The 25,920-nt window shown below is 44.7% G+C and overlaps 1 protein-coding gene across 1 annotated transcript in view; it reads right to left on the bottom strand.

Moving 5' to 3' along the window:
• LOC119436280 (nose resistant to fluoxetine protein 6-like) overlaps window positions 1–25,382 on the bottom strand; it is an 81,959-nt gene extending 56,577 nt beyond the window's left edge. The window contains exon 1 of the mRNA XM_037703084.2: window positions 24,956–25,382. Within this exon, the coding sequence (XP_037559012.1) occupies window positions 24,956–25,382 (427 nt within the window). The remainder of the gene's footprint in view (window positions 1–24,955) is intronic.
• Between the last annotated feature and the right edge of the window lie 538 nt (window positions 25,383–25,920).

Here is a 25,920-nt window from a genome sequence, read left to right on the forward strand (position 1 = left end):
AATGTTGCACAATTGCAAGGTATTTTTGCAGTAATTGCATTATTTTCTTCCTTCCATTGTCAGACCTAACATTTTCTTTTCCGGACCCTCTATTTCTTTTATTCATGTCGAGGTTTTTTTCATTCGCTTCTTTTCTTACGCGCACATACGTCGACGTTGTCTTTTTTCGCGGCACTTTTGTTTGACACGCCTCTCTTTTTCTTTTTTTTTTTTCTTTTTCTTGTTTTTTTTTTTTTTTTTTTTTTTTTTTTTTTACAAGGAGGTTAGGTGGGCTGGTCCCGGACATAGCGCAGTCTATAGTGCAATGTAGTTAATATTAAACTATATTGGCACTAATTACATCCGTACCGTTATTTTGACCTACTCTGCGACTAATTATCGCTTTTTTTTCATTATAACTTAATTTTGACACCTTTTGCGTCGTTACAATGCTCTGGAGTCGCGATATGGCCGTTTTTTGACCTAGAGATCAGACAGATACGCTGATCCCATGTACGTCAAACCCTTGTGACGTCTCCAAAGAAGATCTTGTCGTCGAAATGTAGCATTCTTGACTGGCCGGACACTAAGTGTCTGTCGTCATCTGCGATGTGAAACTTTTGCACATAAGCGGCGAATGTGGTTAGTATCTATTGTCTTTCTTCTGCAGAAGCGCCGTACGTCACAAATTACTTGCCTCTAGTAGTTACTGCAAGCGTCTTCCCCTCCCATAGTTGGCAGAATGTTTGACGGAAGCTAAAGAAGCACTTACAAAATAATTTTTCGTAAATAAGCGTTTTTGCTAGCCGACAGCGCAGGCTAACGAACTAATAGGATAATGTCAATTCATTTCCGTGTGTTTTGTTTTCCGCCATTTTGCTCGCAGTCGTATTTCACTCTCCACCTCATGGAGTAGGAGAAAGGCAAGGGAGAAAAGTCCTCTCTCTTGTCTATCTCCCTCTCCCCCCCCCCCCCCGTAACGTTGGGAGAGTGAAATTAGCGGTCAGAGATTCACTCTCTCAACGCCTCGTGACAGACCTCTCACAGTCAATGATGAAACACGTCGAATCCGTTCAATGGCTTGAGCTGCTTGGAGAAGTTTTTGCAGACATCTAAACAAACTTCTTTAACAGCGTCGTCCGTTTTCCTTCATGCCCTACAAAATGCGCGAATAACTCACATAGTGACCATATCTTATCGTTTTTTCTCTCTCTCTCTCTTTCTTTCCGTTGTTGTTGTTGTTGTTGTTTGTGCTCCTTGTGACAACTTTTCGTGTGCTCTGCAGATCCCTTTCTTGATAGACTTATCGGTGTCTGTTCACTACCTGTAAAATTTACGATGACTAATTGATGTAGGAACCATACGTGTGTTATCATTTCTTTTTTTTTTCTTATTCTTCTTTTCAGCCCTTCTTGGGACAACTGTTAGTTTGCCTTGTAGAATAGCTCAACACATTGAAACCTATTTTACATTTGAAGTTGCATTTGGTTTTATTGAAAGTAGCCACATTAATTTATGCTTGTTTGCTTTTGCCTTCATTTATCTGTAAGTCATTTATATTATTGAGTGAATTTCTTTTTCCTGCCTGTTGCTTTGTATCTATAATAGTTTGTTGCTATCTGTCAGGCTCTGCCAGTCAAGCCCAAAGCGGCTTTGGCAAGCCTGATTCTTGTATCTTTCCTCTGCATGCGTGCAATAGATTATGCGACAGTGCAACTGCCAGGAGTTCATCCACCTCGGAGAAAGTTATTTTCGATCGTTAACCTGAAAGGATTAAAGAAGGCCAGCAGCTACCACTTATGAGGAGCTTTCCTTAGCGCTGCGTTGGCAGTCCAATTGACGAAGACGTGCGTAATGAGCAAAGAGCTCACCGCCCCCCTTTCGGACCTTGATTCTGTCTGACCCGAAGGAACCATCGTCATCCAGCAGTCACCCGGTAAACTTGCAATATTGTTGGGTGGACAGCCTTCGGAGTGTGCCACCGACGCTTTATAGTGCGTTCTCGCTGCTCTGAGTCACGCACCGCGGACGCGTGCCGCGCAACAAATCTAAAGTGCGGCTATACTGTGATGGCTCCCATGATGCCGCATCCAAAGATTGCCCACAAATTAAGAAAGAAATTGCCGTCCTCGGGCAAATAGCTAGAGATAGCTCATCCCACAGAGAAGCTGCTAAAACTGTACGACGCCGGCATAATCGTCGACGCAAGTGTACAAGACGGGGTGTTTTTCAAACGCAGATTATGCCTAACTCAACACCTTCGAGCACGAAGAGGAATAAGACGGAGAAGTCAAACACCGCATGTGAATGGCCAGCGCATCCGCGCACACAGCCTGCCAAAGAGCCTCCCCACCTGATGTTTACTTCTACGCCTACTTCGGTAGATGAAGCACTAAGAGTTGGCCGACAATTCATTCCGATGCTGCGGGTGCCTTCTGAATGTCATCAAAAAACTACTGACAAGTATCGCAACTCCAACCACTCGAAGTGGCCTGCAATTGCTGGATGCGCAGAGCCGAGTCCTAGCAAACGCCGAGTAGAGCCATGGCTGAAAATCACCAATCTTTACGCGGAGAGGTCAGAGAAGCATCGATCATCCAGTAGAATTACAGAGGACTTAGATCTCGGATTTTCGTCATTATGCATTCTTCAATCGTTTGCCAATCATCGTAATAAGTGAACCAAAATTATCGAACCAAATCCGGCTATCCGGATACGAATCAATAATGTCCTCCAACTACAGTGAAAGCAGCAAGGTCTTTGTATTATTCGTCGGGAGCTTACCTATGTCGTTCAGCCTGTGCCGCCTCATGATGAGAACTATTATGTTTGCTTGACTGTTAAGAAGAAAAAGCTAGCCTTTAAACTGGTGGGTACTTCTAGTTATCCCCATCAACCAATTTGACAGCAAGGGACTAGAAGACATCTTAACAGCAACACCTGGTCATGGATTATCATAGGATTATCATAGGTTCATCAGAAGAGATGTAAACGGTCATCCATTGCTACGTTTCTGGACATTAAAGGAGCCTATGACAATTGTGTAAAGAAGTACGTTTATCTAGGTCAATTACTGACAGGGGACCCTGATCATAAGAAGGAAATTTACAGAAGAATAAAATTGGGTTGGAGTGCTTACGGCAGGCATTGCCAAATCCTGACTGGGAGTTTACCACTGTCGTTGAAAAGAAAAGTGTAGAATCATTGCATTCTAAGGGTGCTAACATATGGGACAGAAACTTGGAGGTTAACAAAAAATCTCGAGAACAAGTTAATGACCGCGCAAAGAGCGATGGAACGAAAAATGTTAGGCCTCACGTTAAGAGACTGGAAGAGAGCGGTGTGGATCAGAGAGCAAACGGGTATAGCCCATATACTAGTTGACATTAAGAGGAAAAAATGGAGCTGGGCAGGCCATTAAATGCGTGGGATGGATAACCGGTGGACCATTAGAGTTACAGAATGGATACCAAGAGAAGGGAAGCGAAGTCGAGGACGGCAGAAAACTAGGTGGGGTGATGAAGTTAGGAAATTTGCAGGCGCAAGTTGGAATCAGCTAGCGCAAGACAGGGGTAATTGGAGAACGCAGGGAGAGGCCTTCGTCCTGCAGTGGACATAAATATAGGCTAATGATTATATATATATATATATATATATATATATATATATATATATATATATAACATTGACATATCTGCCATCTAGTATACCTACCTGCGGAGAGACCACGTGCCTCGTTGTGCCGCATGGTATGCGCACATCGTGAGTCTATACAGACTTGCTTCACACCTGCCGCGAGACCTTACACACCTACTTGGTGCCTCCTTCCACCAAAGATCAACCTGACAATACATTGCGGCCGGAAAAAAAGATGTCATCGCCGGTTCTTAAACAGCTTATGATGGTAGAGTTGCTTACGGCACCATACTTGATGCTCTTGAATCGGTTGGCCTTAGCGGTAAAGTGTGCCGCTGGTACACTCGACCTTACACATGAGGTCTTCGTTTTTTTTTTTTTTTTTTTTTTGTGCAGACCAATGACAGTTCGACTTCTCAACACTACACACAATGGTGTTCCCAAAGGTAGCATCCTGAGTCCTACGCTGTTCAACCTTGTTCTTCTTGGTCTCGTGGAGCGCATAGCAAGTGCTGTCCAGATAACAATGAACGCCGATGACATCTGGTGTAATACGTCCACAGGTGCTCCGCAAGGCTTCAAAAAGCCGTTACTTCAACATCGGCGTATCTTGGCGAACAAAGCCTCCAAATTTCACCTGAGAAATGTTCGCTGGTCGCGTTTATGCGGAAGCCAATGACGTCGTACGCCATATCTATCAATGGGCAAAAGCTCTGTAACGTCAGAACGCACCGATATTTAGGGGTCATCATTAATCGAGATCTCAGCTGGAGTCTCCATGTGGCCTGCCTGAAGGAACGCCTAACAGCCATTTCATACCTTTTCAAATTTCTTGGAGGAAAAACGTGGGGTATGTCAGTACACGCGATGTTACAACTCTACTGGACGCGGTTTCTCGGATATCTGAGACACAGCTTACCTGCAATAGCCAATACTTGCAGAAGTAACATTCGCACAATCGAGAGTGCTCAGGTGCAGGCAGCCCGGCTTTGTCTCGGATTGCCGCGCTGCACATCAACAACGGAATCCATTGCGATAGAGCAGGGTTACCCAGTCACAAATGATATGGCATTGGAAGTGATCACAGGCACCAGGTACATTGCCCGAGCCCTTTTCCACCCCTTCGCCACGCTGCCAGAAGACCAGCCCAGTGCCTCCTTTTTCCAGAAGATATCGGCGTCCCGCGACTACCGCCCTAGAGATTACGCCTGCCGAGAGGCTGCTGGCCCCTTCTTGGTGTTTGGCTGGACCACAAGTTCTATTCTCGGTACCAGCAGTTATAAGAAAGCCCGATTCTCGTCGCCAGCTCTCAAGCAGCTATATATACTCATGCTGCATGAGACATACAAGGACCACATTCAGATTTACACTGATGGCTCGGCAACTGTGTGCGGATGTGCGGCAACTGTTGCAACGTATGTCCTAAAGTGGGCAATGAAAACTGAATTAACTTTTTTAATGAGATATCTGGACATTGGGATTTGCCACGCAAGTAACGTACGCCTCCATCATAAATGCACCTATCTGAAATGGTGGAACAGTGCTATCTGTCACAGGCCATATGCAAGAAAAAAAAGTTCATTCGTACTTCTCTGAAAAAAAAAATAAACAGGAGGCATGTGCACCGTCTTGAGAGTGTTCCAGCGTACAAATAGTGTGTTCGTGAGTGTGCGCAGACAGTGCTGTTTGAATACATATATGCTCTCGCCATTGTTTTCATCCCTTTTTACACTTTATTATCGCGAGTACCACGCTCTGGACGTCTACTGCATTGAATATTCCTTGCCGATTTGTTGCCGTATGAATATAGCCGACGTTCCTGTCGCTGTGTCTTCATTTGCGGTGTCCGCATCTCGGTGTGGATCCGCGTCGTCTCCATGCACATTACAAATATTTACCTTCTTTCAAGCGAAGCTATATCTGTCTAGGCGAAATCGTATATGGCTAGGCGAAATCGCCTGTGTACAGAAAACTATCATCATCAGCACTGGCTCTAGCGTCGTTGTCTTCTTCCGCAGCTGGACTCTTTGGCGCCCCTCGAGTTGCGCTCGTGCTCGCGCTCGGCACGCGCTCGTGCCACTGCTCCCGCGTTCGTCGTCGTCGTCTTCTTCCACAGCTGGCTGCGTTGCTGCCCTTCATCATTCTAGCGTAGAATTTCACTTCTTTTCTGTCGTCGTAATGGGGCGGCCGCGTTTACGAGGGTATGAGCGGGTATGAGCCATTCATTGTCTTACCGTGATGGACAGATTTAATTTTGAAGCAATTTAACTTCGAAGAATCGCAAGCGGCAGTGGCCGGCGAATGCTGTTAACCCCGCCGCCGAGCAAACTCGAGACATCGAACGCAAGCGACAACGGCGGACTGTGGGCATACCGTCAGTGACGGCTTTCTCTCCGTCGCAGCCGAACGTGTGTGTAACCTCATAATTGAGAAATACTTCAATGAAACCTCGGTATTAACTAAGTGATAAACACCGGGACCGCACGTTTCAGCTTCACTGGTTAACCATCTTCATGGAGTGGAAGGGCCAACGAGTTAAAAAAAAATCTTTTGAGTTACGTTATGCGGTTAAATCTAGCAAACAGTTTCAGGATATCTATGTATCTCCTATGATGTCTCATCGACACCGTATAAGCTCCGAATTTGCTTCGTTCGCCTGTATTGAACAGCAAGCTGCAATAAATTGGTCTGGCTTGTTGTCGCATTATGAAAGGCTCCCTAGAGTCGCGTGATAATGCGGCGTCCTGTAGCATGAGCTCGGCGAATGACAGCTGTTGCATACGAGGATTAATTCAGCTGAAAGAGAGTTCATTAGACTTTCTTTCGGTATTTTTCTTTCTTGGAATGTACGCCTGACGAGAGAACGCAAACGCGGCCTTTGTGGGGTCATCGAACTCGATGATGACCGCAACTTCATTGAGCTATTTCGTCCTGAATAGACCATGTATACGAACGTGAGAGAGAAAAATTAAAAAAAAAAGCCTACACGGACGTACGTGTAGCGACGATGTGAATCGACCAACGCACCCCGCATATCATAAGTCGACTGTGCAAACAAGCTCCTGACAGCCCGCAGCTTCTCGAAATGCTAGTGAGGCTTTCGTGAGTTTGCAAGTGAGAAGCGTGCATTACGGCCTCGAATCGTTCACCGTTGCGAAGGCGGTGCTGTAGGATGCCGTTAGCTGAAGTTTCTGTCGGGTCCCTGAATTGTGGCACGATGGGTTGCGCATTTCGATACTCTCTGCGCGCCGGTGCGAGTGCATGCGTGAAAAAGCCGCAAATGGACGCTTTACGCTTAGGCAAATATAAGGAAAAAGGAAAATAAATGCTGTTTCTTTTCCGATCAGGTCAAGAAGCAGTGGGCAGTGCGATCGATTCTCGGAGCCTCCCGCGCCCCCTTTAACTGACGAATGACCGAGAAGTAGGTTACAAATATCTGTACATATTTACATGGCTGTTGAACGGACCTCAACTTGAAAAGGGAGGATCAGCGAGTCGAGCATTCCATGTGAAATTAAGTCTAACTTTATTTCCCTCCTTCGCGATGCTCAATCTTTCACCTGAGCCCGGGGTCCGACACACAGAAACTATGGAATTTGTACACAGCACTCTCGTCCCTATAACTCCAACCCCCTCATTTAGCTCGCGCTGGGATGCTACGATTCATCATTCACCACAAGACACACTTGAGACCAAATTATAGAACTGTTTATTTCAGAACTACGCTTCTTAGTTGGAGGGGAAAAAGTGTTGTTAAATAACATTGCAGTATATGTACGCCAAATTTCTGCACCCTTATTCCTACGATGCCTTCTCTATATGCCTTGCCATGATTCACTAAAATTGAAGAAGTAGAAGGAGAAGAGGAGGAGGAGGAGGAGGGGAAGAATAGGAGGATAATAAATAATAAGTAGAAGAACGCTGGATGAAGAAGAAGAAGGAGAAATAAGCAGAAAAAGAAAGGAAGAGGTGAAGGAAGGAGAGAAGAAATAAGAAAAAGATGTAGGGAGGAGAAGGGGAGAAGAAATAGAAGAAGAAGAAGGGAAGGAGCAGGAAGTAGTAGAGGAGGGGAATTGGAACCAGAAGAAAGCAGCTAGGAGGAGGAGGAAGGAGAAGAAGATCAAATTTCGCAGGAACGCATTGATGTTAACCAGGTTGCACCTGGCTTGCTACCCTACATTGCCAGAGGGGAAAGCGGGCAGAAAATGCAAAGTAAGCGGATAGCCCTGATGCGGACCACCGAAATAAAAAATGTCTCACTAGCAGTAAGCCGAAGTATACTGCTGACGTCGATAACGGCGTTTGCTGATGGCGGCGCAACTTATCCGCGACATGTTTTGGTGGATGCCACGAAAGCGTGACGGTGCGACTGATGATGGAATAACGACAATGGAAATGATTACGGTGCGACGTACGACGACGGCAGCATGACATGCTCCTCCGACCATTCGCTCCAGAATCATGCAGGTCCCACTCACGTTGGGAGTCAGTCCATGCGAAAATCGACACTAGAGACGCGCAGCGGACTTCGGCGACGAAGGCGTCCCGCAGCCATCAGCCCAGACGGCGGAAAAACGCGACACAGCCCCACCACCGGCCAAACCATGTAGTAAACTTTCAGACGCCACAAAGCTCTCGCGTGACAGCAGGTGTAGACAACGAGCTAGTTTGTGCTCGGCGAAGAACGCGCAAGGCGTGCAACTCGTTTGCGCGAGAGCAATGCCCTGAAAACAGGCTAAAGAGCAAAATAAACGTATTCGCTTGAAAACGTGCTTCGTGTTGTCCGTGAGCTCCTGCAGCTTTTGTCTTTAAGCGGGAACTGCAACGACAGTTTTTCTTTCTTGCTTTGCTCTTTTCTTTTGTCTCCCGGGTTGCTATTCTGGACATGGTCAAATTCCGCAATATTGTCAAATTCGGTAACGGCGACATTTTGAGCAAATCAGAGAGGCCGTAGCAGCCCTGTGTACCAATGAGAGCTGACCAGATTGCAAGTTCGACAATATGGCGAAATTTTACAGTGTCCAGAATAGCACCCCAGGTCTCTTTCATCTTTGGGCCACCTATCATTTTTCTTGTCTGGATGTTTTCTCTAAACATAAAAAAAAACATTTATGAACACCTACACACAAAAAAATTCTGGCGGAACGTTTTTTCTTTATTGTGCATTATTTTTGGTTCCTTTTAGATGATGAACTGTTACGCGAAACGGTTATGCATTTTGTGAAATGACGAGCGTAATTAGGAGCAAAAAAAAAAATCACGCAAGTATAATGGAATACTGGTACCCTTGTTCGCGCTCAGCCACACTCTTAATCGACATGTGATTGGGGAGACATTGGCCGCGAACATGAGTGGGCATGCTAGTTCATGGTAGAGGAGAAACCCAATATGCGCACACAACCGCAACCGAGAGACAGAGAGTGATTGGCGATCACGGCAACTGGTCGCAGTGAAACATCGTCATACTGCTTCCCTTTCTTTCTTTCTTTCTTTCTTTCTTTCTTTCTTTCTTTCTTTCTTTCTTTCTTTCTTTCTTTCTTTCTTTCTTTCTTTCTTTCTTTCTTTCTTTCTTTCTTTCTTTCTTTCTTTCTTTCTTTCTGAATACTCTGGCGAGCCTTCCGGCAAATATAAGACACTTGCGAAGTGCGAACAGAAGGACAAGGAGCCCTGCGCATAGCCACCTCCCGACTCATTTGACGTAATGACGAACGATTGTATCGTCGGACTGTAGAGCAGAGCGTCGTTTTGTGCGACAATGAGTGGGGCCAGTGGTCAGCGAGCAAGCAGCAAACCTCCCAAGAACCGACGACAACCTTACACAATGTGCGAGTGCTTCCTCTTCCTTCTTGACAAGAACAGGCGAAGGACATGCTCCCGAGCCTTCATTACATCCCGAAGTTCAGCTTTCAGTGCCAGGCATTCTCCGGCGTCCAATCAATCACTCGGTGCTGCCAGCACCTTATAATTCAACGAGTTGGCGTTTTGCGGAGGAGAGCGATTGTGGACACTGGTGCAACGGGCACAAAACGAAATCCGGGCTGCACGCCTCCTTAAATCTTCGGCAGCTACCGCCGCCGCCTTTGGCGTATATATACACGTATAGGGATGAGGCTGGCGACGAGACCGCGCGGCCCAGATCTGTCAGCGCACCGTGGCAGCGCCGAGACCGGTTTGGAAGCTCGCCGGCGGCCCCTGTAGAGAACGAACGCGCAAGCACGTGGGCCCATCCATGCGATCTCCAGTTTCGCGGTTTATCCCTAAGCGGTAAGCGCTGGTTCGATTGTGTGAGTGAGCGCGCGCACCCATGCAAGACTCTATAAGCGAGCTCTGTATGCGTTGATTTACACCGTCGATTTACAACAGACTTGCTTACTTCCGCCTCATACAAAAAACAGAGAAAGAACCACGAAATGAAAACTTTAAAAAAAGAAGAAAATAGCAGACCGTAGTCATGTTTAAACATTGAGGCTCTTCGAGGTAATTTTCTCCTGAAATCGCAACGTATAAACACCTTTCTTTTTGATAAAACGGAAGTGCAGAACCAACACGTTGAGGGTCCGACAGTTCACATACAAAGTTAAAGCTCCACATACTGAAGTGGAATACTAAGTTAAGACGTAGTAGTAAATTAACGTTTAGCAATAGTAAAACGGCGACTATTATTTGAGAACACACTTAGTAAAACAGAAAACAGGCAAAAAAGAAAGACAGGCGCTGACGCTGTCATGAATTCCAGCACTATAGCTCGACCTGGCATCGCGCATTGTTGTAGCGGCTGCTCAAGTCTATAGGTAATTGTTCATGGCTAATGAAGGACTAGATTGCATTATAAAAGAACCAAAGAATTGACCTATCAAGTTTCGAGAAAATGTCGTTCGCCAATATGGCCCAAATACTTTGGATTCTGTGACATAGCACTGGAATTCAATGAAATTGAAGTTTCGCCTTCATTTCCTCTTTTTTAAGTAAACCGTTTGAATGGCTTCTTGTGGAGTGGCTTGATGCTTACTTGTCCAAGTTCAGTTTGATATTTAGCAGGCTAGTTTGGTATTATTTTGGGTTCTTCAACCACTTTGGTCCTTCCTTCCTTAACAGACTATGTTAAGCAAGGTAGTGTTCCGGGATATTGTGCGGGTTCGCTTTTTTTAGATTTCATGAAAGAGAGAGAAACTAGAAGGGAAAGGTAGGGAGGTTAAACAAAGACGTTCCCGGTTGGCTACCTACGGTTGGAGAGAGGGAAAGGGGAAGAATAGATAAGAAGGAGCGAGAAGAAAAATGATAAAGAGTCAGTCATTCACAGAGTCAGTCGCAGAGGATGGCATTCGATATCATTAAGCATGACAGGTTACTTAACAAAATTGAGGCGTATGGGCTAACCGGTCTATACGTTAAATCTGCTGCGAAGTTTTTTATGTGACCGGGAAGAAACTATGCATGCTAAAAATTTACTTTCTGCTACTCAAATAACCAAACCAAGGTGCGCCTTTATGTTCAACTTTAGGCCCTTAACTATCCATTATATACGTTAACGATATTACTAATTGTAGTCACTAATCTCATTGTGTTTTATTTACTGACGATACTACACTAACGCTTTTCTATAAAGATAAATTTGCTTTAGTTTTTGAAATAAATGATCTTCTGGACCACGTATTAAGCTGGTGCCAAGTAAAGTACTTATTTATCAATCCTACATAAACTAAATTTATGGTTTTCAGGACGAGTCAGAGACCGCTACCTGTTCTTCCTGAGGTAATTTTAGGAGGTCATTCTATTCTTGCTTTTTGACAGTCTAAACTTTCTTGGTGGTCAGTTCGATCCGCACCTTAAGTATTGTGATTATAATGCACACGGCTAAACAACAGCTTATGGTACTAGGGCGTTCATTAAAACTTGCTCTTTCTTTCCGAAAGTCACTCTCATAATGCTTTTTTTTTGCATTCATACAAATTCATATTAGATATCGCATTGCTGCATGGTCAAATACGTATGAAAGTCATCTCTCATCTGCACTACACATCCAGAACCAAGCCTTTCATATTATTCATGGCCACTCCTACACTTCTAACGCCAGTGTACTTCTGTGTAATAATATTTTACCTATTCGCGTACTATTCAAGTCTAGCAATTGTGTTCTTTAGGAAGAAAGGACTTACGTCATCAGTTTATTAATCTCAGTTTGCTAAAGAACAATATTTGCATGAGATTTGCGCATCAAATTATTTTTCCTACGACCCAAAGTAAACAGCCAGCCATTAGGGGAAAATGACGTCTCTCTTATTAAGTTCACAAATACTTTCCCAATTTCATTGAAACTGTCGCCATCCTTTTCTGTATCCAAAAGTGTCCTTAAAAATGTCTTCCAGGTAGCTAATTTTTTGTTATTGCCATTTAAATTTGTTCTTTGTTGTTGTTGTTCCTGTTCTAATTTCTAAAAGATTGGGTATCTTAAATTATTTGGCATTGTCTTCTAGAAATGCTTACCGCTTGCATATTTTATTTATGCATAAACTTACATGTACATTAGTCTATATTTACTACTGAGTTGCCTATTTCTTTCCAATATTTCTTTTTTTTTTCTAGCGTTGTATAGTTAGTTACACTGTATATATTGTTCTTCTGACTGTATGTTTGTGTATTATTATTGCGTTTTATTGCTTCTTTGCTGTTTGTATTTTATGCCTGTTTTACTGAATAAGCAAGGGCCCCGTTACAGTCGACGACTATGCTACCTTGTAACGTTTCATGAACTCAATTAACGTTCTGACTCTTAGTTATAATCTACCTTTTAAAGTCAAATTAATGAAAATGTGGTTGTAAGATACTACCCCTATAAACGGATTTATTGTTGTTATTTAACGTCCTCTAAAGACGCATAATGTGCCTTCATGCGCTGTGTCCTAAACCAAAACATTTTTTTTTCATATTGTCAAGGACATGGGTTGGTTGTGAAGCCTGTGATCATACGTAAACAACAGCTTTCCGGGGAGAAGGCCTTTTTAACCTAACAGAACGTTTAGCGATATGAATTATACTGTCAAAGTTAAGGGACACCGAGCTAGAGCGCCTTTTTGCGTTTCTTTTAAAAGATAGCGCAGACCTCAATTTCGAACCATAGTTGGATAAAAAATGAATAAGAAAATGTCGTCGCTATCAGAGGCACCGGCAAAAAAAAAAAAAAAAATGAAGGCTACTGTAGGTCGAATGGAGAAGTGTTGACTAAGTATTTTCTTGTAATCTCGCATACCACGCTCTCGACCAGTGTGATTCCATCTAGGATCATTCAAGCATATTACAGGTAGCCGACTGAAGCTACCTTCTCTTGCTTTATCTCAGTTTTTTTTTTTTTTTTTTTTTTTTTTGCGCAGGAACACTTCGCCAAGAAGCAAGGCAGAGCAGATATGGCAACTTGAGCATATGTTTGTTTGTTTCGCACTCCCAATTTATCTGTTGAGCCACTTGTCTTTTCTCACGCACAACACATCACCTAGTTCAGTCAGTTGGACTCCAGCAGTCCACCCATCACCTGGACAAGTTAGAAGCTGGTTTTAGCACATCGCTAACCTTAGTGTCTACACGACCTCCGTGTAACCTCAATGCCTCACGAGAGGTATCTAGCGCCGCTGTCGAGTGCGTAGGAAGGACACTACCACGTGCACAGCTAGCTTGTGATGCTCGCGACGTGCGTGCGAGCCGCATACGTACGCGGATGTGTCGTGTGCTCTACGGGCGACAATGCCAGCATGCGAAACAGAGTTTTGCGTTTGTACACTCAGAGTAAAGCTATGGGCTATCTCCCTGGACAAGAGAACGGCCAGTAAAAGGACACGGCCTTCGCTGTGTACACTAAACTGCTGTAGCTTCTTCGGAAGGGCCAGCCGTGAGAGCTGACGGTTTTTTGTCTATATAGCCGGCGTGAAGGGTGGCTGCTTGGGCGTGGGACAAGAGTTGCTGGCGGAGGCGTCTCTGGGAGGAGTGCGGGCGACGTTGCCGATCTTAGTGCTGCTCGTCCTATGCAGCCCCGTGCTTGAGCAGGTATTTTCTGAGCGCTGGCACGTCCGTATATAAGTGTTCGTGCGATTCTCCGTAATCCGCCGTCTTAGTGGCAATACTGCGAGTCCGTTCGCGCTGTGAACAGGCTAAGCGCTTGTTCTTGCTTTCTTGAAGTGAGCTCACTGCCCTTGCGTTTTCGTTTCGTGGCCTCTTTTTCAAACAAAAAAGGACGGGTTGCACCCTTGCATGCGTTTTGTTCACTCGCTGGCTGCATCACGACAGGCGAATTTTATTTTGGCGCAAGAAAAACGTTCCTACGAGCAATAAAATTGACCAAAGAACTCGGTGAACGTGTTTCAAGAGCGACGGCAGCACGACACCAACTGACCATACAAAACAAACTGACTTTAATTTGCACAATAAAAGTTCGCCCTTCAGAAAATTGTGGGGTGAGTGAAATTTCTCGAGATTCAAGGCCAAGCCATGCAGTTCAGTTCCGCCATTTTGGTCAGGCTCCGTGCAGCTCATGGCTGCACGGAGGCTGAAAGGTTAATGGGATAAATGGACAACACTCGAGCATGGACGCAGTAACAGCATAGTGAAATGGGGCACGGACAACAATCTCATTTGACCTTGCTATACACGAACTTGATTAGGTCACGCTATTAAAATGTTTTGCGCACAGCGTTACGCGGCCCAAATGGGTCAAGTATACGCATGCGCCAGGCTGCTGCGCGTGCGTATAGATGGTATCATGCCGGAGCGTCAATTGTAGCGAATCGTGTATCGCGCTATGTTAATCTGTTCTGTTGATTTTTACGCTTTCACTATTAATCTTTAGCAACTATTCCGTCTCTTATGCACGCTTCCAGAAGGCTACGAAAGTTTTCTGTAGGTACGCATCAAATTACTGTCATGCCTTGAGGAGTCCCATTTTTGTAGCATATTCACCGCCAAGACGACATATGTTAAACTTTTATGGCTAGTTCAACTCTACTGATCATGAAGCGTTTAATTTTGGCCCTGCCGATGTTTCCGTAATACCTCCTTTCATGGCCCACCATCCCCATGAATAGAAGTAAATCTTCAAATCTCAAAGTACAAATTCCACCTTGCAGATCAGGGACCATTTCGTTTCATATTTCCTTCTTTTTTACGATCATACATCGTATTTAGTGGTTCATTCCACAACGAAGGTGCGGTGACGGCCGAGCCAAAAGGACCATTAAGTGTATCGTTACAGAAATGACGGCCACTGATCACGTTTCAGTGATGAACACAATGACCAGAATAGGTGATAATTTTTCCGAAGCATTCAACTATGGTACATTGTATAGCCCTCCTTTTAGGTCTTCAGGACGTAAATTCATTATTGCTTTATTCATTCATTCTGTCGGTGGATGCAACACTAATTGAAGAAAAATTGTGTAATCGGTGGATAACTTATATGCTTGTCGAGATTCATGCAATACCGTCGCGCCATTTGAAGCTCACTTTCTTCTTACGACTGGCGCCGCGCAATACACACCGAAGATTGTGAAACTACGAAAGATACAGCAAGAATGCGACATTATTGCATCCCACGCGCCCCCTAAAGTTGAATGATTTTGGAACAGCATACTCGTGAGAAGCAGCGTTCGTCCTATTTGGATTCGGGAAGACGAGGAGTTTACGAGCACGCGGGTCTCCCTCGTGTGAATTAATGTGGGTCACCGCGGAAGATTCACCCCATAAAGCATCAGCTCGACACCACGAAATCCTTGCGTGGGTGGTAACATGTCCGTATTCTTATTCAAACGTTTTAGACTCTACAGCGCCATTTCTGCAACGGACCCCTATGAATCATAATATTATCCACAAAAGCAGTAAATGTCATCTGCCTCTGCGTGTGTCAATGATTAATTTTCGATGGTTCCCTTCAGCTGCGTTTGCACGGATTGGGTTGCGCGATGTGCGCTTGTCATCAAGAGATGTGCAGCTTGGAAGATGGTCGCGAGCAGAGAGGAGAACAATGCTCCAATCAAAGCATTCAAGCGTATGCCGGTGAAAATGGGATTTCGAATGTATGTCTATGTTTAACTTAGCAGCTGTGAACGCCGTCATATGAAGGCCCATATTTGCTTATCCACGAAGCTTTCAGCTCTCTATCCCCGCTACAAGCCCATGCGGAAAACAACTCAAAATCTAAAATCTCAGTTCTAGGACAATCTCAGAGACGGTAATTCTGTAAAATAAGTATGTACTAATCTGAAATTTCATTGCTCTGACCAAGTGCTCCTGGTCAAAACAATGTCTATGAACAGTCGGTCAGACAGGCCTATGAACAATCGGTGTGGTGTGTCGGGCTGAGGTCTCTCCCAAGACACGGCACCTTGTTACGGGGTCCCGACCAGCGGTTTTCGAAAAACTCATCCACATGAAGGTACCCAACGCACTTGAAAGAATATGTGCGTGCAGAATAACGTGTTTCTTTACTACGGGACCAACAGCAGGGGACATTGTGTTTTACATGAAACACTGACCAACAGATTCGTCAAGGAACGTTTGACGCTGTATCAAAATGGGGCACTCAGACATCCGCGCCATTATTGACGGTGAAATGGTGCCCTTTTGGCCGCTACTTCATTTATTTATTTATTTTTTGTATAGTCGGTCGCCGCTTTCCATGTCAATGGGTTTTTTTTTGTTTTTTTTCGGCCGCTACTAATTGGACCAAGAAGTTATTCGCAGGTTATTCAGCCGCCACTCACTCATCCTGGCTCGCGCTTAAAAAAATTATTTAAAAAAAGTACATCTTGGTTTCATTCGTTGCTTGTTCCAGCTCTTTGCCCACTCCCTGTGTTTTATAAACACACTTCAAAAATTTTCAATGCTCCTGGTGCGCTTTCAACGCCTAACAGCTGACGAAGTTTTTGGTACACGCTCACAGAGGGTTAAAATATTCTAGTAGTTTTTTTTTTCACTTTTGATTTGTTTACGTCTCGATATTACTCATCTTTATAACATTCGTGAGTTCCGAATATACTTAAATATACAATTTACAATTTTGAGGAATGGGGGCGTTATAAAGATACGTTAAGATATCCTCAGTTCGACAGATGTAGATTGTCGAACAGCGAAAAGCATGCAGACTACTTCACTGTAAATAAACACTGAAACCCGATAAAGATAGTTGTACTGTTTTCGCGAAAACACTAGTCTATTGTCTGAAAGACATGATTGTATTGGCCGGTGAATGGTCACAATACATTCGGCACTAGATGCTAGTGTGTCGGTGCAATGCATTGCTTGACTTTACGAGTACGCGGTGCTGGGCAGGTGAATCAATGAATTCTTGAGCATTTGCGAAAGAGCAGTGGTCATTGTAATATAAAGGAGCAAGCGGTACAAATGAAACGTAGTACACTTGGCACCAACGTCCAATCGTAATGCTAAAAATTTCAAAAATTCTGTGAGGAAACAGAATTAAAGATGGGAAACGTTAAAACTCGGAATAGTGTAGTTATGGGTGGCTACAATATGCGAAAGTTCGGGAGACGCAGGCTGGATAACAACATATTGCGAACTATGTCCTTGACTCCAGATAAAGTAGAAGTGATATGTCGGCAGAGTTTGAGGAAAATAATCGTGCGCTCAAAATGAATGTTCTATTCCAGAAATGAACGGAAGTGAACGGAAGTCGACATGGAAAATTCCAAACCATGAAACAAGAAATTATGCCGACTTTACACAATGAACTGATCAAAACTGATCAGTTCATGTTCATATTTTAGGTACGGTAAATTGTCATGATCATTGATTAGTGAGGTCTGACGCTTTCCTCGACTTGTGGAAAGGAATTAGGAAAGTTGTCGGGAAAAGGCAGACCAAGCTCTAGCAATCAGGGGGAAACCGTAAAAATTCGAGCTGTAGCTCTCTAACAAATATGATGTTTTGCAGCATTAATTTGAGTACATGATAGAGGTAATAAATAATACCGCAGCTAAAATAACACCACAGGGTGCTACTGAAGTCAGAGGTCAGGCACACAGGTATGAAACAGGCAAGCTTTACCACACAGCAAAGGAGTTTCAAAATTGATCAATAAGCGGAAAATAAATGACATTCAAAATTATAACATATGAAACATTGAAGAAGCAGTAAATGACTAAGGAAGCATGAAATCGGCAAGAAGGAGACTTGCCATTGGCAGCAACAAGATGCATGTTGTCAAAGATAAATACGGCAATGTCGTTCGTAATTTCAAGGCCATGATAGAGGTGGCTGAGGAGACATAATGGTAATTTTTGAGTACCCTGAACAATAGTACAGTACAATACAACAGTACCTGTCATTAGACAACATTCCTGAAAATATATGGAAGTTTCAATTCTAGCTACGGATCTAGCTATAATGGCTTTTCCAAATATGTCTAAGAGATAAGCACCAGAATACGATGCAGTAACAGTAGATCTCATCAAAGAAGGCGCTGATATTGTACTCAAAAAGAATGCGACCCTTTAACCACAGCGCCTCATGGCATCAAATGTACGAGAGGCTTCGATTAATGCCAATATAATATTAATCCATAAGTAAAGAGACATTCAAAAATTGAACAATCAAAAATTAATTAGTCTGCTGCTTTTATTGTAAAATATATTCACTAAGGTGATGTCGAATAGAATCAGAGCAACACTTCAAAAACCAAGGAAACAGGTTGGTTTCATGAGAAGTTACTTCCAACAGATCATATCCACGCTATTAATTTGATTATCTGGAAGTGTGCAGAACATTACAAATCCTTGAAATGGCATTTATAGATTACGAAAGTGCATTCAGTTCAGTAGAGGTAACAAATGACAATGGAGCATTGCGTAGTGATGGCGTTGAGGAAGCAAACTCAGAGATAACATAAGCAAGCAAGTTCATAGATTCCATAATTTGTTGCAATTGAAACATTACCAGATGAGAAGGACGACCAGGCAAGAAGCCACAATCTCACTATTATTACTTAATGCATCATTGCAAGAAGTATTCAAGATGTGAGCTATTGAAGCAATAAGTGTAAGATTAACGAGGAATATATACCAGCAGCCTTCGAATTTCAGCTGACATTGTCCTGCTAAAAAAAAACAACAACACTGCAGATGTCTTACAACAAATAATTTAAGACCTGAACTGGGAATGGCTACGCGTAATTTGAGAGATTAATACTGCGAAATCTAACGTTCAATAGCCTTGCAAGGAAACAAAAGTGCGAAGTTCGTGTCAGCCTCTTGAAGTAGTGATGGAGTATGTTAATCTTGTCCAAGCAGTCGTAGGTTGGAAGAAAGAAACCTGGCGACATGTAAAAGTGGGCTGGAACGCGTGTGGCAAGCACTAGCGAGTCTTTACCAGAAGCTTAAGTATGTGCATTCTACCTGTACTAGTCTATTGGGCCGAAACTTGGAGGATAACAAGGAAATTAGAGAGAAAATTAGGAACTGCTCAGAAGGCGGTGGAAAGAAAAATGATGGAAGCAACGTTCAGATGCAGAAATACTTCTTTGAAATACAGAATGAACTCGTGTAGTTGATATTCTAGTTGAGGTTAACGGAAAAAAGTGGATTTCGACAAGTCGAGTAGTACATAGGTCTATTAGAGTGACAATGGTTCTTCTTCTTCTTTCTGGGGTTTTACGTACCAAAACCAGTTCTGATTATGAGGCACGCCGTAGTGGAGGGATCCGGATTAATTTTGACCACCTGGGGTTCTTTAACGTGCACTACAATGCAAGCACACGGGCGTTTTTGCATTTCGCCTCCATCGAAATGCGGCCGCCGCGGCCGGGATTCGATCCCGCGGTCTCGTGCTCAGCATCGCAACGCCTTAGCTGACTGAGCCACCGCGGCGGGTAGAGTAACAATGGTTGCCAAAAGAAAAGAAATGAAGTGGGGAGCGGTGAAGGCTGAAGGTGGAATCAGGAGATTATAAAATTTCTAGACATAGGATGGAGTCAACTCGACGAACAACGGGTGCGTCCGGTTAAACAATACGATGCCATTCTGTGATCAAATAACATGTTCTTTCATTGATACCACGAAAATGCTTGATTGACCGAGCATTTTCAACCGTGTATCCCTGCAGGAGATGAAGCTAATGCGTGCATGACGTAGGATCTATTGCCAGTCAGCTTATATTTGTCGGACGCGTGAATGTTTCAAAAGTGTGTATACCAATTTGTCAACGCCATAATTAAATCTGACCGGTTTCATGTTCTCTGTGTATAGATAAAAAATGCGCAATAGTACAATGGTTAACGCGTCAAAAAGTTTCACCTAGCCACGACATCACTTCAGCGATTGGGATCCCATTGCCTCGCCAGACAAGTCGGGTACAAATTTCTGTTTCTCTGTCGCTTCCGTAGCGGTAGATTCCGTAGATTTTTGGCGAAAGCTAAAAGGACAGGAATCAAAAACTATGAGTGCTCGCAATCGATATCTTAGCACACTTCATATCAAGGACTACTTCACAGTGCGATGTGTCATCGCTAAACAGCCGGTCGCGACACATGTATACACAAACCGCGCGCCTCAGTCAGAATTACGCCGATGCTGCACATAATGGCGACTGTGGTAACACGAGGACGCCTTCTCATTTGTTTTGCATTATTCGCGTTTTATTTTGCGTCGAGAGAGAGAGAAAGCAAGAATAGGAAAGGAAGAGGTCACCCAGATGAGCGCCAGGTTTTCTACCCTCGATTTGGGATAAAGAAAAGGAGGATTAGAAAAAGGAAAAGATGGGGTGTGAGCACTACGCGCATGACGGTAGATGCGCAAGAGGACTTCGCACTCAGGCCGGTGAATTTCAATAATTGCTTTAGTGCGCGAACAGATTTTTGCACCAGCGAAGGATGCGGCCATGGTCCAAGTATTCTCGACTTGAAAAGCGGTCTAGAGTACAGCGGGTTTAAAGTTGCCTGTGCATTACCCGAGTGCCCTATGCGCTTCCTACTCAAAACGGACGTGTCAAGCTTTCGCTATATCGCCTAGTTCTGCGACTATTATCTTAGATTGCTAAGAATCAGGGATTCAAGCCAAAAGTACTTTTTACTGACCGAGCTTCATAGCTTTTTTTGGGCCCTCAAAATCCAAAGAAAATAAAAAAAAATGTCAAGCTCCTACGGTATTGCCGGTTTAAAGCCATTTAAAGAAAAGTAAATACGGATATTCTTATGCGGACACCAATACTTGAAAAAAAATTAAAAGAACCAATTCAGAAAAAAATTGGATTCGGAGGACATGTGAAAGTCATATTGCAGCCTGGTAACAAAACGAAAGAGTTATGGTGCTAAACTGCTTAAGAGTTGTTACGAAATAAGCTGGTACTGTTCTAAGATTTAAAGGTAACGGTTGTGCTCGGGCGACATAATTAGTGGCGGATATCAGAATTTGCTCGATTATCGCCAATGCCATTATTAATTACAAAATTTTATTCATATTACCTTGGTGAACTTAGGGAAATATGTTGTAATTGTAAAATTGAAGTCATCAGAGCATAACCTTTTGCTAGAAACGTTGTGCCTCGAGCCAGTTTCAAGAGATATGTACTCGAAGTCTTCATGCAGTTAAAATCATTGTTGTTTGAGGTCCCACGTGGCCGCACTGTGGAGAAATGTGGTACAGAAAATCGTTAACAAGAATAGTCATACATTGTCACGGCAAAATTTAAGTGCGTTGTTCTCGAAACTGGTTAGAAGCACACAAATGTTATGCTTTGAGTATCGACTGACTTCAACTCTGCAATTTTTTTTGCGACATGCATTCAAAAGCTCTTACACAGAGAAGAGGAGGCACCGTGGGGCTGTCAAGGCAAGGCACACACACCTCTCAATGAGCCAGACCCTTCTTGTGCCGTTCGAAAAGGCATCCTTTTGCAAACACTGGGAGCCTACTCTCACGATCTTTTTTCATACTCGAAAACAAATGTTGAAACGAACAGCAGGAGTTGCACAAGCGGTTTCAGCGGCAGTCGTGCAGATCATCATTCGAAAACGGAGACTGCATGACCATGGAAATGCACGAGGTGCACGTTCCCTTATACCCCCACTTTCGGTACTCCTGACAAAAGCAAAGAATTCGCGTTTAACGATTATCGGAGAAAGCAGGTACACGTCTGCTTTGAGCGCGCAACGCACTGAACGCGCGCACCGAACGTGCATCGCATGATTGCGTCCAGGGTTCTATTACCCAGCACCATAGGTGCATCATGTAAGCCTATTGCACTGCGCGTTCTTGAACTATACATACGTGTGAAATGTGCGTCAAGTCGTTCTAATTCTTATTACTTTTTAATAAAATTTAAGTGAATGTGTTCTGAATTGTGCTTTAAATTGTGCGTTTTGCACTGTACGATGCGCTCGTTCGAACATTTTTGCGAACTGCTCGTAAACAAGTTCCGATATTATTTACACTTTAGTGTTTTGACGTAGGTCGGTAGGTACGTAGAATCCTCTCGGCTTCTCAAAAATATCGAAGTAGGCTTTAATCAGGGCTCTCCAGCACAAAAGCCCGGTGCTAAGATTATTATAGGCGTGCTTAATTCTCTTGTACCAACACCAGCTAAGGGTTTGAGACGATTAGAGAGTGCGTCCCGTCACGTAGCAACAATCTGCTTTGAAAAGCGACTGCAGGCGCGTGCGTGCTACTTTCCATTAGGTCACAGATGCAAGAATGGCACGCGCGAATAATTATCAAAGTTAGCCGTGTCCTTCGCGTGCGTCAGGTCGCAGAGCAAGAAGTTGCTTGTAAAAGCCAGAGCGCGCCACTTTCCCCCATCCTTCCCTGTGGCACCAAGCGCATTGAGAAGCTACGTGACATTGTACCGCCTTCGAGGGATCAGACCAGGTCGTGACGGAACTGATTGTAACGTTTCTTCACCGGGATACAATAAATCAGTCGTCAGGCCGTCGTCTCGCAGATATTGTCACACACACGCTCGCGTCACATACGAACATACTCGCTTTACACAAACATGTTGGTCCATCTGGTAACGCTTTGTAGAACCCCAAACGATACTGGATAGCCAGCGGCAAACCAAACTGCAAAATGTTTCGCATAAAGTCGATTTGCACAGTACGTGGGATCTGTTATTTTTGTTGTTTTTGTATCCTTTAGGACGGGCCTACGTTTGCCATCACTTATGTATGGCTAAGCGGAAAGGAGTGTACGGCATCAGCATGCAATGGTACCAATGTCTCCTACACACATATTTATTAATAAAAAGGAACGGAGCCGTATGCCAACAGATGACTAACAACTATCGGATGACCAAGTGCCTAGACCTCTGCAACTTTGTTTTGAGTGTGGGAGCAGGTCCGAGGCTCATTTCACCTACACAAGCTTTTTTTTTTGTTATTGTGATATCACAGCTTAATTTGCCATTTTAGAGGGAGGTCGGTGCTTAGGGTTGTGAGGACATTAGTCCTCACAGCCCTAAGCACCGACCTTAACCCAATCGTGCACATTTAATTGAACATCGCGTACCAACACATTTCTCTCTAAGGCTTCTTAGGCAACGCTTTTTGGTATACAAAATGTTTCGAGTTGGGTTTGCAGGGTCCTTACTACCTGTACGTGCTTCACGAGGGGTCAGCTAATAACGGCATCCACCGAGAGAAATATCTCGACAGCCGCCCGCGAAAAAAAGAACGTGGCAAATGACAGATCACCGCCTTGATTTTTTGCAGTGTGTTTAATTGAAAAGGCTGGGGAATAGCCCCTCCATGTCAATAGCCCCAAAGGAATCTTGCAAAGTAGCGTTCTGTTTGGAATTAAGAAATGTTGAACGGAGAAAATTGCAGCAATCGTGAAACAAAGCAGAAAAAAAATAGGTCCAGACATATTCGCATTTCCCCTGCAGCATGTATATGGTGCGTTGAATTAAGTAAGCTTGTAGGTTAGCGAAAGCGTTCTGGCTGCTTTGAGATCGAGAGCAGACAGTTCGCCGTGCGTCGGCTATTATATAAAAGAAGGAAAAAGGAGCCCGCTCGCAGCCGTCTAGCCATATATCGGCGCCCTGGGCGTACCCGTGCCCTCACGTTTTGTTCGACGAGCCCGGACGTTTTAGCGCCTAAACGAATTGACACGTGTTGTATTTTTAGCCATGCACCAAGTCCGCAACTTTCCTTTCCTCCGCATCAAGCTTTTAAATAGCGACCGATGATCTCACCGTTGCGAGAAGGCTAGTGACCTGGCCGATTTCGAGTCCAAGGGCCTCGGACATTTTCCCGGCGAGCAAGAATTTTAATACGTTTCTCGGCTGTTTGACGCTTTGGCGCGAACTTGGCACGAGTCCCGCTTGCACGACTTCACCCCTTGGTAGATGTACAGCTAACATGAATCTTACGCAATCGTACCTTCATCCTCGAGTGCAGTGCCATTTTAAGACGGTACTACAACCGCAACAACACCAGAGGCATCGGCAAAAACATGATGCAAACAAAAACGAATAAAAAACGGTGCATTGCCTTTCCAGGTGAGAATGCAACAGTGGAAAATATCTTGGTGAACCAAGCAGATTGTTTGGATAGCGGGAGCATGTGAAGCTCAACTTCGCGCCTGATAAGATTTGCCGATGGAGTTTCATCCTCCAAATAATAACAATAATAAAAGAAATTAAAACAATTGAATCTCTAAGAAAGCATGCCCCCACCGATTTCCGGACGTTTAGAATGGTTGACCCTTCTCTTTTATCCCTGCCCTCGCTAAATACATCTGGCTCTCTATCAACCTAAAACGCTGTGCTACTATCCTCAATAGAAACATCTCTAATGTTGACTCTTTCCATATTCGCTCGCTATATTTTTGGCTCTTGTTTATATGTGTGTGGTACGGGGCTAGATGATATCTGTCACCTCAAGATAAATTTTGCCTCTTAGCTTTGTTTTCGATTATGATCTACTACCATATGCGAGGAACTGACAGAAATGACCAGGACCTTCTATGTCCAACTAACGCGACCGTTGAGTCTAACCGTGTGGTTTGTGAACATTCGCGTTACACATAGACTTGCCTAAAGTGAGGCACGAAGAAAGCGACAAGGTGCGCTTCTCGAATGGCTACAGACATTTATAAACTGCACGAAAAAAACGAGGACACAAGAAAGAAAACACACACGACACCACGAGCGCAACACGTGCGTGTTTTCTTTCTTGTGTCCTCGTTTTTTTTCGCGCAGTTTATAAACGTCTAAAAGCTATGAACCAACTAGCCCGCCAGAACGTGCTACTAAAATGCCACAGACAGTCTGTGTAGCGATACGAAAGCCAAATAAACGATAAACGAGGCTGCTCGAAGCGCAGAAAATAAACTGCCAGCTCAGAACTTACGTCGGACGGCCCAGCCCTTGAGTTTCCTGAGTCCAAGGAAGAGCTTGAAGTAGCTGGCCATGCATTCGGGGCCGACTTCCACTTCCGAGCTGGCCCTGACCATGAGCGGAAAGATTTTGTGCAGCACGGTCGCGAAGCTGGTAGTCATGTTGTGCATAAATCCTTCCCAGGTGAGCTTGGGAGGCGGCTGCGGCGTGGCGTCGTCGGCGGAATCATTTCTCGCCGCGCTGCCGTCGTCTCCGAAAGTCGAGGCCTCCGTCCCATCTCCCAATGGGGGTACGTTTTCCTCGGCTAGCGTGACCCTGACGCAGCAGCTGGCGACCGCGAAGACGACGCAGACAACGAAGACGCCGGCCGTGGCACTGCTGACGGTCACGCCAGCGCGACGTCGGCGCGGCCGCTGGGGCTGTGGCGACCGTCGGTTCATGCCCGCTCAACCGCTGGGAGAACGTGCGGACCTTCGCGAAGAGCGATCGCGCCTGGAGGATGCGCGCCGAGGAGTCTCGTTCAACTTTCGCGGGGGGCCCCCAGCAAGCGGCGACCGCGTCGCGGTGGGAGGGGAAGGTGGGAGAAAACCAGTGTACGAAGAAGGCTTTTTCCGCGCGCGGTCCACTGCGGCGGCGAAGACCGGCATCACAGAAGACGCCCGGGCTCTCCCTTTCTGCCGTGCCGATGCCCGCCGCTGCCGTCGTCCGTTGCCGACCTGCAGCCAATGGCGGGATGCCTGCAGGAGCGCGAAATCAGGCCACAGGGCGGCGCGGGCCATTATAGTCGGTCACCTGGACGCGGCGTCAGCTGCAGCGTACATACTCTGGCCGCGCCAAGCGACAGCGCTCATCGTTTCTGGCAGAAACGGCGTGCAACGCAAATAGAAAAGAAGAAGAAAATGCCGTTCGCCTTTGGTTTCTTTATAGTTCCTTCACCCTGCTGACTATCGTCCGCGTCTCCGGCGCCTGTATGGCACA

The sequence above is a fragment of the Dermacentor silvarum genome, chromosome 1 (assembly GCF_013339745.2).
Source record: "Dermacentor silvarum isolate Dsil-2018 chromosome 1, BIME_Dsil_1.4, whole genome shotgun sequence".
Taxonomy (NCBI): Eukaryota; Metazoa; Arthropoda; class Arachnida; order Ixodida; family Ixodidae; genus Dermacentor; species Dermacentor silvarum.